The 19,135-nt window shown below is 38.8% G+C and overlaps 2 protein-coding genes across 13 annotated transcripts in view; one reads left to right on the top strand and one right to left on the bottom strand.

The window, feature by feature from the left end:
- GPSM2 (G protein signaling modulator 2) overlaps positions 1 to 5,327 on the top strand; it is a 55,538-nt gene extending 50,211 nt beyond the window's left edge. For 6 of the 7 annotated variants that reach the window (XM_033198727.1, XM_033198732.1, XM_033198733.1 and 3 more), the window contains one exon: positions 4,441 to 5,162. In XM_033198727.1, coding sequence (XP_033054618.1) covers positions 4,441 to 4,680 — 240 coding nt within the window. In that variant the 3' untranslated portion in view covers positions 4,681 to 5,162. Of the gene's footprint in view, positions 1 to 4,440; positions 5,163 to 5,183 lie in introns of those variants that run through there. The other variant, XM_033198728.1, reaches the window with a different exon arrangement.
- Positions 5,328 to 6,516: 1,189 nt separating this feature from the next.
- The window catches only part of CLCC1 (chloride channel CLIC like 1), a 34,738-nt gene continuing 22,119 nt past the window's right edge, over positions 6,517 to 19,135 (bottom strand). For 3 of the 6 annotated variants that reach the window (XM_033198735.1, XM_033198739.1, XM_033198737.1), the window contains 5 exons: positions 18,529 to 18,626; positions 18,117 to 18,263; positions 15,653 to 15,994; positions 8,970 to 9,287; positions 6,517 to 7,147 (listed from right to left, as the gene is read on the bottom strand). In XM_033198735.1, coding sequence (XP_033054626.1) covers positions 9,015 to 9,287; positions 15,653 to 15,994; positions 18,117 to 18,263; positions 18,529 to 18,626 — 860 coding nt within the window. In that variant the 3' untranslated portion in view covers positions 6,517 to 7,147; positions 8,970 to 9,014. Of the gene's footprint in view, positions 7,987 to 8,036; positions 9,288 to 15,652; positions 15,995 to 18,116; positions 18,264 to 18,528; positions 18,627 to 19,135 lie in introns of all 6 variants that reach the window. The other 3 variants (XR_004434174.1, XM_033198736.1, XM_033198738.1) reach the window with 3 other exon arrangements.

The following is a 19,135-nucleotide window of genomic DNA, read 5'->3' as shown; positions in this document are numbered from 1 at the left end:
AGAATGGTAGTTGAAGACATGTGCCAGGAAGTGATTTTAATAATAGACTTTAGAATCTAGGCTTTAAGAAGGGAAATAAAGAAATGAAAGGTGTGAAAGTAAAAAGTAGCAGTGGTCCCAGTAGATTCAAGGAATGCTAAAGAGACATAACAAACCATCAAGATCTATGAAGCAAAAATTAACAGAATTGAAGGGAGAAATGGACAGTTCTACAAAAATAGTTGAGGAATTCAATATCCTATGCTCATTAATGGATAGGACAACTAGAAGAAGATAAGTGAGGAAAAGGAGGACTTGAAACACAGTAAACCAACTAGATTTAATGTGCATATATAGCACACTTGACCCAACAACAGCAGTGTGCACATTCTTCTGAAGTGCACATGGAACATTTTTCAGGTTGGTCCATATGTTAGGCCACAAATTCTCAACAGATTTAAAAGATAACTATCATATAAAGTACCTTCTCTGACCCCAAAGGATAAAATAAGCAATAACAGAAGGAAAACAGGAAAAACTCACAAATTTGTGGAAATTAAACACTCTTAAACGACTAATCCATCAAAGAAGAAATCACAATGGAAACTATAAAATAGAGACAAATAAAAATAAACATACAAAAATGTATGGGACACAGCAAAGGCAATGCCAAGGGGGAAATTCATAGCCGTAAATGTTTACACTAAAAAAAGACGAAAGATCTCAAGTCAACAACCTCACTTTACAACTTAAGGAACTAGAAAAAGAAGAACAACAAAACCCTAAACTAGCAGAAGGAAAGAAAAATAAAGATTATAGCAGAAATAAATAAAATACAGAACAGAAAAAAAAATAGAGAAAATCAATGAAGCCAAAACATTTTGAAAAATAGATTAACAAAATTTTGACAAACTTTTAGCTGGATAGACTAATTTTAAAAACATTCAAATTAGTAGAAACACAAACTTGCCAAGAACAAATGATGAAGAAACAGAAAATACACCCATCGTAAGGAGGTTGCATCAGTAATCAAAAACCTCTTGATAAAAGCCCTGGACCTGATATCTTTACTGGTGCATTCTATCAAACATTTAAATAACTAACACTATGCCTTCTCAAACTGTTCCTTCCAAAAACTGAAGATAAAGGAACACTTCATAACTCATTCTCTGAGGCCAGTATTGCCAATACCAAAACCAGACAGACACTACAAGAAAAGTACAGACCAATATCCTTCATGAATCCAGATGCAAAAATCAACAAAATACTACAATCCAAATTCAGCAGCACATCAAAAGGATTTTACAACATGACCAAGTGGGATTTATTCCTAGGATACAAGGATTGATTGTTCAACATGTGAAAATCAATGTAACACATAAACAGAATAAAGGGAAAAAACACATGGAAAAAAAAAATGACAAAATTCAAAACTCATGATAAAAACTTAAAAATTAGCAACAGTAGGAAACTACCAGAACATAATAAAAGCCATATATGAAACATGCACCACTGACATCATACTCAATGGTAACAGACTGAAAGCTTTCCTCCAAGATCAGGAACAAGATCAGAATGCAGGATTTTGCCACTTTTATTCAATGAGGTACTAGAAATTCAAGCAATTAGGCAAAAAAGAAAAAAAGGCATTCACATCGAAAAGGACAAAGTATCAATAAAATTGACAGAGGTAATCAACAAGTTCAGCAAAATAGCATGATACAAAACCAACACAAAAATCAATTGTGTGTTTATACACTAACAATGAATAATTGGAAAAGAAATATAAAATTCCATTTAAAATAGCATCAAAAAATAAAATACTTAGGAATTAATCATTGAGGCAAAAGACTTGTATAATGAAAACCACAAAACATTGCTGAAGGAGATGAAAGAAAACAAATGGAACAATATCCCATGTTCATGGATTAGAAGACTTGATGTTAAAATTTCGATACTATCCAAAGTGACCTACAAATTCAATGCAAACCCTATAAAAATCCAAATGGCTTTTTCCCCCTACAGAAATAGAAAATATAGCCTCAAATTCGTAAAATTCATATAGAACCTCAAGGGACTCCCAAATATCCAAAACAATCTTAAGAGTAAAGCTTTAGGACTCACATTTATTTCAGGTGATTACAAACCTATACTAATCAAAACAGTGCAGTACTGGCATAAAGACAGACATATAGACCAAAGGAACAGAATACAGATCCCAGAAATAAACCCTTGCATGTGTGGTCAAATGATACACAACAGGGACACCAAGACCATTCCATGGGGGAAAGGATGGTTTTATCAACAAATGGTTCTGGGTAAACTAGATAGCCACATACAAAAAGAATGAAGTTGGACCCTTACCTAATACCATATACAAAACTCAAAGTGGATCAAAGACCTAAGCATCAGAACTAAAACTATAAAACTCAAGAGGAGCATGTGGTGGCTCACACCTGTAATCCCAGCACTTTGGGAGGCCAAGATGAGAGGACTGCTTGAGCCCAAGAGTTCAAGACCAGACTGGGCAGCATAGTGAGACCCCATCTCTATAAAAAAATTTTTTTAATGGCACACACCTGTAGTCCCAGCTACGCAGGAGGCTGAGGTGGGAAGATCACTTGAGCCTAGGAGTTCAAGGCTGCAGTGAGCCATGATCATGTCACTGTGCTCTAGCTTAGGCCACAGAGTGAGACCCTGTCGCTAAAGGGAAAAAGAAAGCCTCATGGCATTGGGTTTGGCAGTGATTTCTTGGTTATAAAAGCAAACAAGCAGGGAACAACAACAACAAAATAGACAAAATGGACTTAAAAATTAAAAACTTGTGCATCAAAGGACATTATCAACAGTAAAAAGGCAACTCAATATAAAATACTTGGAAATCACATATCTAATAAAGGATTAATATCCAGAATATATAGAGAACTCCTAAAACTCAACAAAAACCAACCTGATTCAAAAATGGGCAAAGAACTGGAAGAGGCATTTCTATAGAGATAACAAGAGGCTAGAATATGATCACGGGAGCCAAATGGCTAATGCCGAAGTGAAGGATGAGAACACTCAATCAGAGGAAGTCTAGGAACTGAAGTGCCAAGTGTTGGGTTAATTGGAGGACATTGAAATTATCAATTTATGACAGGAGAAATGAGTGAGCCAGGTATGTGTGGAGGCAGCACCGACTTAGGAGGGCAGTAAATAACTGCATCCTCTGAGGGTTGTGGGATTAAATGTTCAGGGATCTATGTGCTTATCACAGTCCCTAACAATGTAGTAGGTATTCAGATATCAGCTATCACACTTCTATTCTTATTCTTGAGCTACAATGCCAGAAACTGTGGTGTATACTTGTAAGTATATGTATTTTTTATTTGACAAGTAGCATGTCTAACATAAGAATTATAATACTCAAACTTGAAAGAAAAATTCAGAGACCAGGTATGGTGGCTCATGCCTGTAATCCCAGCATTTTGGGAGGCCAAGGTGGGCAGATCACTTGAGGTCAAGAGTTCGAGACGACCAGCCTGGCCAACATGGTGAAACCCTCGTCTCTACTAAAAATAAAAAAATTAGCCGGGTGTGGTGACACACGCCTGTAGTCCCAGCTACTGGGAGGCTGAGGCAGGAGAATCACTTGAACCTGAAAGATGGAGGTTGCAGTGAGCCAGGATCACACCACCGTACTCCTGCCTAGATGACAAAGTGAGACTATGTCTCAAAAAAAAAAAATTCAGTCTAGGCTATTTATTAACAGATTTAATTGCCTAAGATAGAGGCAGGCAAACTTTTTCTGTTAAGGGCCAGACAGAAAATATTTTAGGCTTTGCAGCCTATATGGTCTCTGTTGCAACTGCCCAACTCTGCCATTTAGTAGGGAAGCAGCCATACAGACAGTATATACACAAATGTATTGATGGGAAAATGAAAATGACTTCATCTACAGAAGCAGGCATTGGGTTACAGTTTGCTGTCACCTAGCCTAAGACGCGATTTTTTTAAGGTAGTTCCTCATGGGGTTTGTACATATTTCTAAAGATTTGTTAAGTTCCACTGTTGATGCCTGTTAGATTATAACCTTGAACTGTCATACTTAGATACAGTTGACCTTGTGTTTTATCTCAGATTTTTTGTGACCAATTGTAATTAAAACAGTATGACTTAATATAATGCACTTACTAAACCCATGAAGCAGCTATACCTATATAAGTCATTTTAAAGGAAACATTTTATGCAGTTTCAGGTTTTTTGTTTGTTTGTTTGTTTCAGGTTTAAAGATTACTTTATTTCAGAAATCAGGCTGGGAACTAAAGAAAACAAAATGTAAAAACAAAGATTAATTTCTGAGAAGCCCCAAATAAGTTTACAACTGTGTTTTCTTGTCATGACTGACAGAGATATAACATAGCTTGGTGCTTTCTTTCCCACAGGATGTCTTTTAATCTCTTTCTCATACACTTTCAGGGATCCAGATTAGATGATCAAAGATGTGCTCCACCACCTGCTACCACAAAGGGTCCGACAGTACCAGATGAAGACTTTTTCAGCCTTATTTTACGGTCCCAGGCAAAGAGAATGGATGAACAGAGAGTTCTTTTACAAAGAGATCAAAACAGAGACACTGACTTTGGGCTAAAGGACTTTTTGCAAAGTAATGCTTTGTTGGAGTTTAAAAATTCAGGGAAAAAATCAGCAGACCACTAGTTACTACGGATGTATTTTTTTCCTTTCAGAACGCGGTAAGGAAAAAATCTATTCATTTTTTCCTTAAAAGGAGAATTTATAGCACTGTAATACAGCTTAAAATATTTTTAGAATAATGTAAATAGTTAACCTTCAGTAGTCTATTAAGGCATTAATACTTCTCTGGACACGCGCGTGTTTGAGGGTGGAGGTGTCCTGTAAAGGTGCTTCATCATCTGTGATTACTTGGGATGTGTTCTTTAGCAGCTTATTAGGTTACTTTACCTAGTGTTTGTAAAGTAGGAAGTTAAGTGAATCATAGATTAGAATTTAATCCTCTTATGAAAATATTTTTTAAAATCTTGACAATGGCATTTTTTTTACACGTAACCATGGATGTAGTGGGAAACAATGCTGTTTAGTAAAAATAATGTACTTGATCAATGTAAAAAAGCATATAAAATAGTCTTATTAAAAATCGTTTTTTTTTTTCTCCATGAAAATCTATTTTCAATATTTTTTAGGCCAAAGTCAGTATAACAGAAACTCTATTTCTTGGGCTGGGCATGGTGGCTCATGCCTGTAATCCCAGCACTTTGGGAGGCTGAGGCAGGAGGATCGCTTGAGGCTAGGAGTTCAAGACCAACCTGGGCAACACAGTAAGACCCCCGTGTCTACAAAAAATAAATCAGCAGCCAGGCGCGGTGGCTCATGCCTGTAATCCCAGCACTTTGGGAGGCCTACGTGGGTGGATCACTTGAGGTCAGGAGTTTGAGACCATCGTGGCCAACATGGCGAAACCCCATGTCTACTAAAAATACAAAAATTAGCTGGGCATGGTGGCATGCACCTGTAGTTTCAGCTACTTGGGAGGCTGAGGCAGGAGAATCGCTTGAACCCCTGGGAGGCCGAGACTGCAGTGAGCCGAGACCTGCCACTGGAGTCCAGCCTGGGTGAAAAAGCAAGACTCTGTCTCAAAAAAAAAAAAAAAAAGAAAAAAGATAGCAAGCATGCTGGCAGACACCTGTAGTCCCAACTACTTAAGAGGCTGAGGCAGGAGGACCACTTGAGCCCAGGAGGTGGAGGCTGCACTGAGCTTTGATCTTACCACTGCACTCCAGCCTGGGTGACAGAGCAAGACCCTGTCTCTGGAAAACAAGTATCTTTTATGTGTTTTGGGCTATTTGTTTAAATATATATATATTTAAAATGGTCTCTTCTCTTCCGTAATACTGCTGTAAAACAAACGTTTCTAAGTTCCAATATAAAAAAAAGCAAAAAACACCATGTGGTTAGGTCAAGAACCTAGGACACGTAAATAGAAAACAGATGAAAACTCACAAAAAGTAAGTATGAAAGATGTCAGCTAGAACATTAGTTGTCATTAAGCCTTGTCTTCCTTATCCCAGATACTGAAGGCAGTTTACAAGGGGATAACAAAGTAACTGTAGCAAAAGACAAGTATGGGACAGACCAGGGCCCGGAGTAACACTGCATCACAGACTGCAAAAGCCCATGCTTGGAACAAGCTGCCAACTTGTTCCACACTCCTTGCTCCTGACTGTGCACAGCTGGGATAGGATCTGGGGATGTGGACCCTTATTCTTTCAAAAAGTCATTCAGGTGATTTGGATGGGCAACTAGAACTATTTATCTAAATGGCCAATGTTTTTTAAAGAGAGAGTCATAATCTGGAATTTAAGTGCTCAGCCAAAAAAAAAAGGTACTAAATTAAAACCTGGATTACATTATGTTTCACGTATACTATAAGGTGTGATGCCCTGGATAGCATTTTAAAAACTCAGGTAAGTTTCGTGGGGTTCTTATAAGAAAATTCAGTAACACAGTATACCAAACCACAATGTAAAAAGTTTATTTTTATTTACACTAGTTCTTACAGCCTGTAAACATTCAACATTATTCCGTTTAAACATTGTTTTTAATAGCTATCTATCTACCCTGTTCTGATTTTCCTAAAAGCTTCACACTATATAGGCTGGGCACGATGGCTCACGCCTGTAATCCCAACACTGTGGGAGGCCGACAAGGGCAGATCACTTGAGGTCAGGAGTTCAAGACCAGCCTGACGAAACTCCGTCTCTACTAAAAATACAAAAATTAGCCGGGTGTGGTGATGCACACCTGTAATCCCAGCTACTTGGGAGGCTGAGGCAGGAGACTTGCTCGCTTGAACCCAGGAGGTGGAGGTTGCAGTGACCCAAGATTGCGCCACCGCACTCCAGCCTGGGCGACAGAGCAAAACTCTCAAAGTAAAATTAAACTTTAAAAAAGCTTCACACTATAAACCTTAATTTTAATGACATATTGGCTAGTCAATAAGCCTTATCTCTTTTCTGATAATAAACTGGCCCTGATGTGTTCAATTTGCTTTCATATTTAAGTCTTTCCTGAATTGCTGTCGTCATTCAACAGCAGTTGCACGTTGCCTTGCTAGCTCTCAAAGTAGATTTCATCCCCAAATGGATATCTGTAATGAAAGAATACAAAGGTGAAAGTTTATTTAAAATTTTTTAAAAAGAATTTGTTTTTGGATTAAAAGGCATGCAAGCAGCTTTAATTCCACTCACAGTTACAGTCTATCACCTGGGGCATTCACTACTTTTCAGAGTCGGATCACAGTTCAAAAGACAGCTCTCACCGTGGGGTCAGTGTGAACACGTCTTGTCCCCAGAGGACTACTTTATATGCATGGATGTTCACAAATTTATTCTAAACTGCAAGTGTCTGTCAGGATTCATTTGTTACATGCCCTCTGTGTTAAAAATCTTAAAATCCTTTTGCACTTCTTAGAAAAATAACCCTTCTGATGAAATACTAAAGATGTTTGCAACATTAAACTAGAATATATTAACATGTATGATTTTTTTTGAGACAACGTCTTGCCCTGTCACCCAGGCTGGAGTACAGTGGCTAGATCATAACTCACTGCCACCTCGCGATCTTCTTCTCTCAGCCCTCCAAGTGCTGGGACTACAGGTGTGTACCACCATGCCTGGCTAGTTTTATTTTTAGTACATAGCCTTGAACTCCTGAGCTTAAGCCATCATCCTCCCTCGACCTCCCAAAATGCTGGGTTTGTAAGCATAAGCCACTGCGCCTGGCCTAAAATTAAATTGTTACAGGCACATAAGTAACACTTCCTGGATCCAAAATGTGTATTTTGCATTTCATATTAAAATCAAAAAGCAACTGCTTGGGATACAAATATCTGCATGAAAATTTAAAGACTTTATTCCTGACTGGTATCATTTTTAGTAAGCAGTTGAACATAACTTGTAGTGTGAATATGGTTAAAACAAAGGACACCTGATGTCTGTGAAATCTTGTAGTGTGAATATGGTTAAAACAAAGGACACCTGATGTCTGTGAAATCTGCTAAGGACAGGTACAAAATTTATGCATTGCTTTTTAAAAAGTTTAAAATGAGGAATGCTTTTGATAATCAGAAAGACTAATGTAAAGTGCTGACTGATGTCCTGTCTGCAGTTAAGGAAGACACCCAACTTTTCTTCCTCATCATGGTATTCTCTGTGTACAGATTTCTAAAAATGCAAACTTCCTATGAACAAGACAATATGATCTGCTATAATATAAATTAAGACATGGTAATATGCTAGGATTCTGAGTAACATGAAAATACATCTTATAAAAAGCCCATGTACTTCATTTGGTGGGGGAAAAGAATAATGTCATTTTCAGTCGACTGACTCTGTAAAACAGATTACCAATGTTATCTAAATTGCCCTGGCAGTCTTCAGTTTTCTCTAAGTAAACATAAAGTAAAAGTGACAATAAGGATGCAGGCGTAGTAACAGCTGCAGAAAAGATGAAACTACAAAGCCACAATGTCCTGTGGGCAGGCTACATAGAGACAAGCTGAGGTGTCAGTCAGACTGATCCTGGTAACGACACTCCATGGCTGCATGAAGATGCTGGAGGCACCAAGTGGGTGGCCGTAACTCTAGTGGATTCCACTAGGCAACGTAAGTTGGTTAGTGGGTTCCTCTAAATGCCTATAACAATAAAATTTCTTTTTCAATGTCCCCAATTCAAACTGGTCTCCTTAACTATCCAGAATCAGTGATGCCTGCCATCTGTTTATCTTAAACACTTCCTACTTTATGGGATGTAAATATCAAAGAGAAGATGAAATTAAAAGCTTTTACATACATACATGTGTTTGTTTGTTAATTCTAATTGTCAGTAAAAATGTGAATGTTGAAGTTGGCACCTTTGTAGTAATCAGAATACTTGCAGAGAAGAGAAAGAGAGTGAAGAGTATACTTTACAGAGCTCGAAGGAGACTTGAGGCTGTCGTTTGTGCTGGTGTTCCTCTAGCCACAGGGACTGCTGACCGGATCCTGTCCACGTGGTCCAGCCACACCACTTGTGGGGCTGTATGTGTTGCCTTGGTCTGGGCTGCCCACAGCTTCAGACTTGAGCTGGGCCTTTTCTGCTGCAGGTGAACCTTCTGTATTCCCTGACGTGTCTTGGCCAGAGACAGGCTTGGCAGACTGGCTGCTTTCAGTACTGCTTTCTTTCAGTGTGCCTTCCCCCAGGATTCCACCTATCTCCTTGGGCTTTGTATCCAAAACAGGTGATTTCTGCTATAAAGTACAAAATTACATTTTAACTGTTTAATGTAATGTGAAGTCTCAGTAATCAAACATATCTAAAAAGTTCCCACCCTAATCTGTTGTAGCAAGCTCCAAACTCTTTCAAATCCAGGGTCCAGTGCTAAGTTATAATTATGTAAATGTTATTATACCTCACCAAACTCCACTGTACTCCCACGGAGGAGTGGGAACACGTAGGGCATACTGGGTGGTCTAGTGGCCCAGCTTAGAAGGGGTCAAGAGAATTGGTCATCAGTATTGTTAACTTCTGTTGCCTGGTGAGAATAATTCATTTGGCAAATCTTTATTGAGCATATATTAAGTTCTAGGTGTTAGGGATACAGCAGGAACAAAATACATAAAACTGTTCTCACTGGAACTTAGGTTAGAAGAAAATCATAAAAGTATGATATATATGTTGAATTAAAGAGGCTATGTAAAAAAAGCAGAGAAGAGATGACTGCTGAATGTGGGATGGGCTGGTAGGGTCAAATTATAGTTTAAATCAGGGTGGTCCGAAAACGTGATATGGCATCCAGCCAAACTTAAAGTTTCGTAAGTGAAGGAGAAATAAAATCCTTTACAGACAAGCAAATGCTGAGAGATTTCATCACCACCAGGCCTGCTCTACAAGAGCTCCTGAAGGAAGCACTAAACATGGAAAGGAACAAACAGTACCAGCCACTGCAAAAACATGCCAAAATGTAAAGACCATCGATGCTAGGAAGAAACTGCATCAACTAACAAGCAAAATAACCAGCTAACATCATAATGACAGGATCAAGTTCACACATAACAATATTAACCTTAAATGTAAATGGGCTAAATGCTCCAGTTAAAAGACACAGACTGGCAAACTGGATAAAGAGTCAGGACCCATCAGTGTGCTGTATTCAGGAGACCCATCTGACATGCAGAGACATACATAGGCTCAAAATAAAGGGATGGAGGAAGATCTACCAAGCAAATGGAGAACAAAAAAAGGCAGGGGTTGCAATCCTAGTCTCTGATAAAACAGACTTTAAACCAACAAAGATGACGAGAGATAAGGCCATTACATAATGGTAAAGGGATCAATTCAACAAGGAGAGCTAACTATCCTAAATATATATGCACCCAATACAAGAGCACCCAGATTCATAAAGCAAGTCCTTAGAGACTTACAAAGAGACTTAGACTCCCACATAATAATAATGGGAGACTTTAACACGCCACTGTCAACATCAGACAGATCAACAAGACAGAAAGTTAACAAGGATATCCAGGAATTGAACTCAGTTCGGCACCAAGTGGACCTAATAGACATCTACAGAACTCTCCACCCCAAATCAACAGAATATACATTCTTCTCAGCACCACATCACACTTATTCCAAAATTGGCCACATAGTTGGAAGAAAAGCACTCCTCAGCAAATGTAAAAGAACAGAAATTATAACAAACTGTCTCTCAGACCACAGTGCAATCAAACTAGAACTCAGCATTAAGAAACTCACTCAAAACCGCTCAACTACATGGAAACTGAACAACCTGCTCCTGCATGACTACTGGGTACATAACGAAATGAAGGCAGAAATAAAGATGTTCTTTGAAACCAATGAGAACAAAGATTCTGGTATGTTATACCAGAATCTCTGAGACACATTTAAAGCAGTGTGTAGAGGGAAATTTATAGCACTAAATGCCCACAAGAGAAAGCAGGAAAAATCTAATACTGACACCCTAACATCACAATTAAAAGAACTAGAGAAGCAAGAGCAAACACATTCAAAAGCTAGCAGAAGGCAAGAAATAACTAAGATCAGAGCAGAACTGAAGGAGATAGAGATACAAAAAAACCTTTCAAAAAAATCAATGAATCCAGGAGTTGGTTTTTTGAAAAGATCAACAAAATTGATAGTCTGCTAGCAAGAATAATAAAGAAGAAGAGAGAAGAATCAAATAGATGCAATAAAAAATAATAAAGGGGATATCACCACCGACCCCACAGAAATACAAACTACCATCAGAGAATACTATAAACACCTCTACGCAAATAAATTAGAAAACCTAGAAGAAATGGATAAATTCCTGGACACTTACACTCTCCCAAGACTAAACCAGGAAGAAGTTGAATCCCTGAATAGACCAATAATGGGCTCTGAAATTGAGGCAATAATAGCCTACCCACCAAAAAAAGTCCAGGACCAGATGGATTCACAGCCAAATTCTACCAGAGGTACAAGGAGGAGCTGGTACCATTCCTTCTGAAACTATTCCAATCAATTGAAAAAGAGGGAATCCTCCCTAACTCATTTTATGAGGCCAACATCATCCTGATACCAAAGCCTGGCAGAGACACAACAAAAAAAGAGAATTTTAGACCAGTATCCCTGATGAACATCAATGCAAAAATCCTCAATAAAATACTGGCAAACCGAATCCAGCAGCACATCAAAAAGCTTATCCACCATGATCAAGCAGACTTCACCCCTGGGATGCAAGGCTGGTTCAACATACGCAAATCAATAAACGTAATCCAGCATATAAACAGAACCAAAGACAAAAACCACATGATTATCTCAATAGATGCAGAAGAGGCCTTTGACAAAATTCAACAGCTCTTCAAAATAATAAGAGCTATTTGTGACAAACCCATAGCCAATATCATACTGAATGGGCAAAAACTGGAAGCATTCCCTTTGAAAACTGGCACAAGACAGGGATGCCCTCTCTCACCACTCCTATTCAACATAGTGTTGGAAGTGCTGGCCGGGGCAATCAGGCAGGAGAAAGAAAGAAAGTGTATTTAATTAGGAAAAGAGGAAGTCAAATTGTCCCTGTTTGCAGATGACATGGTTGTATATTTAGAAAACCCCATTGTCTCAGCCCAAAATCTCCTTAAGCTGATAAGCAACTTCAGCAGTCTCAGGATACAAAATCAATGTGCAAAAATCACAAGCATTCTTACACACCAACAGCCAAATCATGAGTGAACTATTCACAATTGCTTCAAACAGAATAAAATACCTAGGAATACAACTTACAAGGTATGTGAAGGACCACTACAAATCACTGCTCAATGAAATAAAAGAGGACACAAACAAATGGAAGAACATTCCATGCTCATGGATAGGAAGAATCAATATTGTGAAAATGGTCATACTGCCCAAGGGAATTTACAGATTCAGTGCGAACCCCATTAAGCTACCAATGACTTTCTTCAGAGAATTGGAAAAAAACTACTTTCAAGTTCATATGGAACCAAAAAAGAGCCTGCATTGCCAAGACAATCCTAAGCCAAAAGAACAAAAATGGAGGCATCATGCTACCTGACTTTATACTACAAGGCTACAGTAACCAAAACAGCATGGTACTGGTACCAAAACAGAGATACAGACCAATGGAACAGAACAGAGCCCTCAGAAATAATACCACACATCTACAACCATCTGATCTTTGACAAACCTGACAAAAACAAGAAATGGGGAAAGGATTCCCTATTTAATAAATGGTACTGGGAAAACTGGCTAGCCATATGTAGAAAGCTGAAACTGGATCCCTTCCTTACACCTTATACAAAAATTAATTCAAGATGGATTAGATACTTAAATGTTAGACCTAAAGCCATAAAAAACTCTAGAAGAAAACCTAGGCAGTACCATTCAGGACTTAGGCATGGGCAAGGACTTCATGTCTAAAACACCAAAAGCAATGGCAACAAAAGCCAAAATTGACAAATGGGATCTAATTAAACTAAAGAGCTTCTGCACAGCAAAAGAAACTACCAGAGTGAACAGGCAGCCTACAGAATGGGAGAAAAATTTTGCAATCTACCTATCTGAGAAGGGCCAATATACAGAACCTACAAAGAACTCAAACAAATTTACAAGAAAAAAACAACCCCATCAAAAAGTGGGCAAAGGATATGAACAGACATTTCTCAAAAGAAGACATTTATGCAACCAACACACACATGAAAAAATGCTCATCATCACTGGCCATCAGAGAAATGCAAATCAAAACCACAATGAGATATCATCTCACACCAGTTAGAATGGCAATCATTAAAAAGGCAGGAAACAACAGGTGCTGGAGAAGATGTGGAGAAACAGGAACACTTTTACACTGTTGGTGGGACTGTAAACTACTTCAACCATTGTGGAAGACAGTGTGGTGATTCCTCAAGGATCTAGAACTAGAAATACCATTTGACCCAGCCATCCCATTACTGGGTATATACCCAAAGGATTATAAGTCATGCTGCTATAAAGACACATGCACACGTATGTTTATTGTGGCACTATTCACAATAGCAAAGACTTGGAACCAACCCAAATGTCCATCAATGACAGACTGGATTAAGAAAATGTGGCACATATATACCATGGAATACTATGCAGCCATAAAAAAGGATGAGTTCATGTCCTTTGTAGGGACATGGATGCAGCTGGGAACCATCATTCTCAGCCAACTATGGCAAGAACAGAAAACCAAACACCGCATGTTCTCACTCATAGGTGGGAATTGAACCATGAGACCACTTGTACACAGGAAGGGGAACATCACACACTGGGGCCTGTCGTGGGGTGGGGGGAGGGGGAAGGGATAGCATTAGGAGATGCACCTAATGTAAATGATGAGTTAATGGGTGCAGCACACCAACATGGCACACGTATACATACGTAACAAACCTGCACATTGTGCACATGTACCCTAGAACTTAAAGTATAATAAAAAATAATTTAAAAAAAAAAAAGCATGATATGGCTAGGCATGGTGGCTCACACCTGTAATCCCATAACTTTGGGAGACCAAGGTGAGAAGATTGCTTGAGACCAGGAGTTTGAGACCAGCCTGGGTAACAGCAAGACCCCATCTCTACAAAAAATAAAAAATATTAGCCAGGCATGGTGGTATATGCCTTTAGTCCTAGTTACTAGGAAGGCTGAGGCAAAAGAATTGCTTGAGCCCAGGATTTTGAGGCTGCAATGAGCTATGATCACTGCATCCCAGCTTTGACCATAGAGTGAGACCCTGTCTCCAAAAATAATAAAAATGAGTAAAGGCCTGAAGACAGTAACCGTATGATATATGAATGAATACTGTAGAGCGAATGAACAGGAAGTACAAAGGCTCTCAGTTCAAGGAACAGTCAGGAGCCCTTGTGGCTGAAGTAGAGTGAGCATGGAGGAAGAAGAGGTGACCAGAGAGGTAGTGGATGTGGGGGAAGGGGAGACCAAGGAGGCTTCTAGGCCACTGTGATAACTGTCTTTCCCCTTAAGTGAGACAGGAAGTCACTGGGAGACTTCTGAGATAGACGACAGGTAATTATTAAGTATAAAAGCTGGAAGGAGCATCTTAAGGTCTTGTTTGTTTGTTTGTTTTGGTTTTTTTTTTTTTTTTTTTTGAGACGGTGTCTTACTCTGTCACCCAGGCTGGAGTGCAATGGCACAATCTTGGTTCACCGCAACCTCCACCCCTTGGAATCAAGCAATTCTCCTGCCTCAGCCTCCCAAGTAGCTGGGATTACAGGTGTGCACCACATAATGCCTGGCTAATTTTTTTGTATTTTTAGTAGAGATGGGGTTTTGCCATGTTGGCCAGGCTAGTCTTGAACTGCAGACCTCAAGTGATCCGCCTGCCTTGGCCTCCCAAAGTGCTGGGATTACAGGCGTGAGCCACCGCACCTGGTCCATCTTAAGGTTTTCTAGATACATGTAGATGTGTTTATTTTTGTATGAACTCTATGAGAAGGGATTCTATAATTTCCCAGATTCTATTATGTTCATAACTATTTCAAAGGTTTAACAGCTGCAACTTAAACATTTCAAATGACACAAATTCTTCCCTCAAACAGGAATGGAAATGTCCCTTTAAAAGACTGATAATGGTGAAACACTTCTCACCATTCTACAGGTAAAAAGTATAGTCTAGCCAGCCAATGACACCGAAGATTTGGGGAAGCAATGTTTTTGATCCCTGGCCCCAGCCCACTCTTCCATCCAGCTAATCCTTTAGGGCCCTACGGCGCCTTCCCTAGAGCTCCGGGCCTTCAGTGATGCCTCCTCTCTGATCTCTTCAAAGATAGAAATTTCTGTCATGCTCACATGCTGGCTTCCTATGAAGGTTCGTATGAATTCCCATCTGTTCTAACAAACTACTGTTAAATTGTATTTTCCATGAAAGTTAAATCTAATTTTATTTCTTCTGAGGAAGCTGAACTAACTTTTGACCAGAAAGGGGAGAGAGAGAGTGACTATATCACTCATGATATAATTAAGGGTGAAGGGTAAGAGTAAAAACAATCAGAACTCTTCCAGAAGCATTTAGAACCAGTAATGAAGGGACAGCAGAATAAAAGAGTTGCTGACTTACACCGGGTACCACCGTGGGATGCTCTCGTGCCTCTGCGTCTGGTACATCAAAAGCCCGGAGCACTTCAGGGCTCTTGTTGCCAGTCTGAAATCTCAAGTCAACATCTCTCTCCCTCAAAGTCTCTCTTCTACCCTCATACGTTTTAGCATAAGGGCCTTGCTCAATGGGGCCAGTTTGGCCCCTATAATAGAACTCTGCATCACCTGCCCCACCATCAGGTCTATAATCAATTTCCTCCTGCCGTCTTCTATCCCGTGGCCGAAGTGCCTGGGGAGGTTCTCTCTCAGGACCGCCTATATGTCTCAGCACATGAACTGATTTGCCAGCACCATAGCAGAAACTCTGTAAGGAAAAGAAATACATTTTCCTGACGACTTAATGGCTAACTTACAAAAAAGTTATTTTATTCAGAGTGCTAACAAAATTATGTAATTTAACTTACTTGTGGCATTTATAAACATAAACATGTTAATTTGACTTTTTTTCATTAGAGACCTCTTCTTTAGATTAATAGAAGGCCAAAGTGGCCAATAAAACTTAATAAATCACTGAGTATTCAGTAGACATTTTAATCAGCTAGACACATTTTGATTGAACTATAACAATGGCAGGCTGAAGCCTAGGTATTTAAATTAGAAGTTTCTAGTCTGATAATTATTCATGTTTCTAGATTCATGCCCATCATACAAGGTAAATGCTGAAAATATTTAAAGTTGTATATCATTATGTAAACAATCTCCTGTACCTTTACTTTTTACAAATACAAACTAGGCTTAAGTTACAGCTAAAATTCAACAGGTTTTGATTCACATTCCATGGGAAAAAGTAGGCAGCAGTTCCTGACAGTGTGGCTCAGAGACCCCTGGGGGGAAACCTGAGACTTTCAGGGGATCTATGAGATCAAAACTTTTCATAATACAAAGACATTATTATTTGTCTTTTTCACTGCCCCCTCCTGAGTGTGCAATGGAACATTCCAGATGCTAGCGTGACAGCCTCACTCGGACTCAGGAGATGCCTGCCTGCGTGTACAGTACTCGTATGTTTTAAATTTGTTTTAACTCCTAATATGTAAATATCAATAAATATAATCACCTTAAGTAAGAGCTGTTTGTGGGCTTCAATTTTTAAGACTGCAAAGAGGTCCTGAGAACAGAAACTTTGAAAATTTCTATACTACTTTTTCAAACACTACTATTTGAAGACAGAAGCAGCCAAAGTCAAAGAGCATAACTTTCCTTAGGGAGCACATGAAACAAAAACAGATGGTAAAGACTCTGCTGATAATTTCAGTTTCCAAGACTATACTATGGCTATAGAACTAATGTCACCTAACAAAAAATACCCGCCAACCACGTAATCCTGTAATCACAAGCCAAAAACAAAACCAAAAAAGAAACGATTTCAAAGTGAATCGAGATAGTGAATCTTGTATCCTTAGGGAAGAGAATTTCCCTCGGCACATCTAAGTTTTTGGTTTTATGCAACAACCACTTTACTTGGGTAATAGCTAAAAAATCGATAACAAAAAACACTGACTAGACCATGGATGAATGACGAGTAATATTTCTTCTTAATGTCTGCTCCTGGATCCCCAAACTCTTTCTCAGCATACCCACGTTCTTCCACATCCCTTTCTGGTTCTGTGTCAAAGTCAATGCTCTTCCCTTCTCACTGCTGCAAAAACTCAGACTAGAAATAAGAAGGCCCCCTTTCTCAAGGAGACAGTAATCAACTTCCTATTTCCTGTGTATTAATTCACCAAAGTTAAAGGACAAATTTAAAAAGAGGTTATTATTCTAAATCACTGCTACGACATACGCAATCAAACTAGAGAACTACTTTCTTGATTAGAAAAATATACAAGTAAGTATAATATATCTGTATCATTTAGAGGGGCGAAGGGGAGGAAAAAAAATCTCTATCACTTAAAAATCACCTTCTCATTAAGCATGACTTAGCCTGATTTACAACATCAAAGAAGCCCAATAAGTTCAGCATTGCCTTTTTTTCTGTAAATCTTGCTAAATATTGACAGTGCTAATACTAACCAGTATTAATATATTAACACTAAGATTTAATATAAATCTTGCTAAATACTGACAGTGCTTATATATATATATATATTTTTTTTTTTTTTTTTTTTTTTTTTTTGAGACAGAGTCTCGCGCTGTCACCCAGGCTGGAATGCAGTGGTGTGATCTCCACTCACTGCAAGCTCCACCTGCTGGGTTCACGCTATTCTCCTGCCTCAGTCTCCCGAGTAGCTGGAACTACAGACGCCCGCCACCACACCCGACTAATTTTTTGTATTTTTTTAATAGAGACGGGGTTTCACCGTGTTAGCCAGGATGGTCTCGATCTCCTGACCTTGTGATCCGCCTGCCTCGGTCTCCCAAAGTGCTGGTATTCCAGGCGTGAGCCACCGCGCCTGGCCCGACAGTGCTAATATATTAATACTAACCAGGATGGCTAATGCCATAATTATCAGCACTGGAAGATGAAGCAGCGCTGGAATTTCCTTCATGAGTGCTTTAATGAATTCCCCAGTTCCTTTTCCAATGTGCTTCAATGGCTCCGTTACAAATGTGGTGAATGTAACTGCAAGTGCCTAAAACAAGAGAGAAAAGCAACTTAATTTTCTCCTCACAGGGCTAAGGTACAGAATGAATCAAAATTCATTGTGCACTGAGGCTGAAAGTATGTTACATGAATTAAAATGCTGTTGTGCCATTTTTAATGTGAAAAATCACTGTGCAATAGTATTTTTTGTTGGACAAAGGCTTATTTGCAAAATGACTCAAACACGAAATTTCTTTAAAATACAAGGGATTTCTGACTGACTTTAAGTAATTTTTACAAAATACATGCGATACCTTTGTTGGTGGGACCAACCAAATAGGGTTGACTAGTAAGAGCTCATAGTATTTTTGGCATGGGTCATCCTTATAGGTCCATGAACTTCTAAACCATTCTGTTTAGAGAAACAGACAAAACACTGATCATTTCTTTTAATGTTGCATTTCATTCCCAAACAAGACACTACTTTGGTTTTGACCCCCTGACCACCCACCAATCAGTTTTAAATTATCTTGTTTTAAGTAGACTCCCTGTAATGCTGATTTTTTAATTTTTCATCTTATGTCCAAAATCATGTTTTAAAAATCCATTCAAATTATACATGTTTTATGCAGATAAAAAACTATTTTATAAAAATGTCTAAAAGGTAAACACTTTAAAAGCAATGCTTCACTAACACAAATGAGTACAGGTAAAATGGGAAGTCAAAATAAGACTGGTGGATTGTATCAAAGTCAATATCCTGACTCCGATATTGTCCTATTAAAGCTGTGCAAGATGTTACCATTGGAGGAAAATGGGGAAAGGGTACACTGGCCCTCTCTGTAGTATTTTTTACTACGTGAATTCACAATTACCTCCGTAAATTTTTTATTTAAAATGTCAGTTCTTTACGGAGTTTAC

The sequence above is a fragment of the Trachypithecus francoisi genome, unplaced genomic scaffold (assembly GCF_009764315.1).
Source record: "Trachypithecus francoisi isolate TF-2019V2 unplaced genomic scaffold, Tfra_2.0 Lachesis_group5, whole genome shotgun sequence".
Lineage (NCBI taxonomy): Eukaryota > Metazoa > Chordata > Mammalia > Primates > Cercopithecidae > Trachypithecus > Trachypithecus francoisi.
Note: the sequence above shows the minus strand (reverse complement) of the source record. Positions and strands in the feature narration are given on the sequence as shown.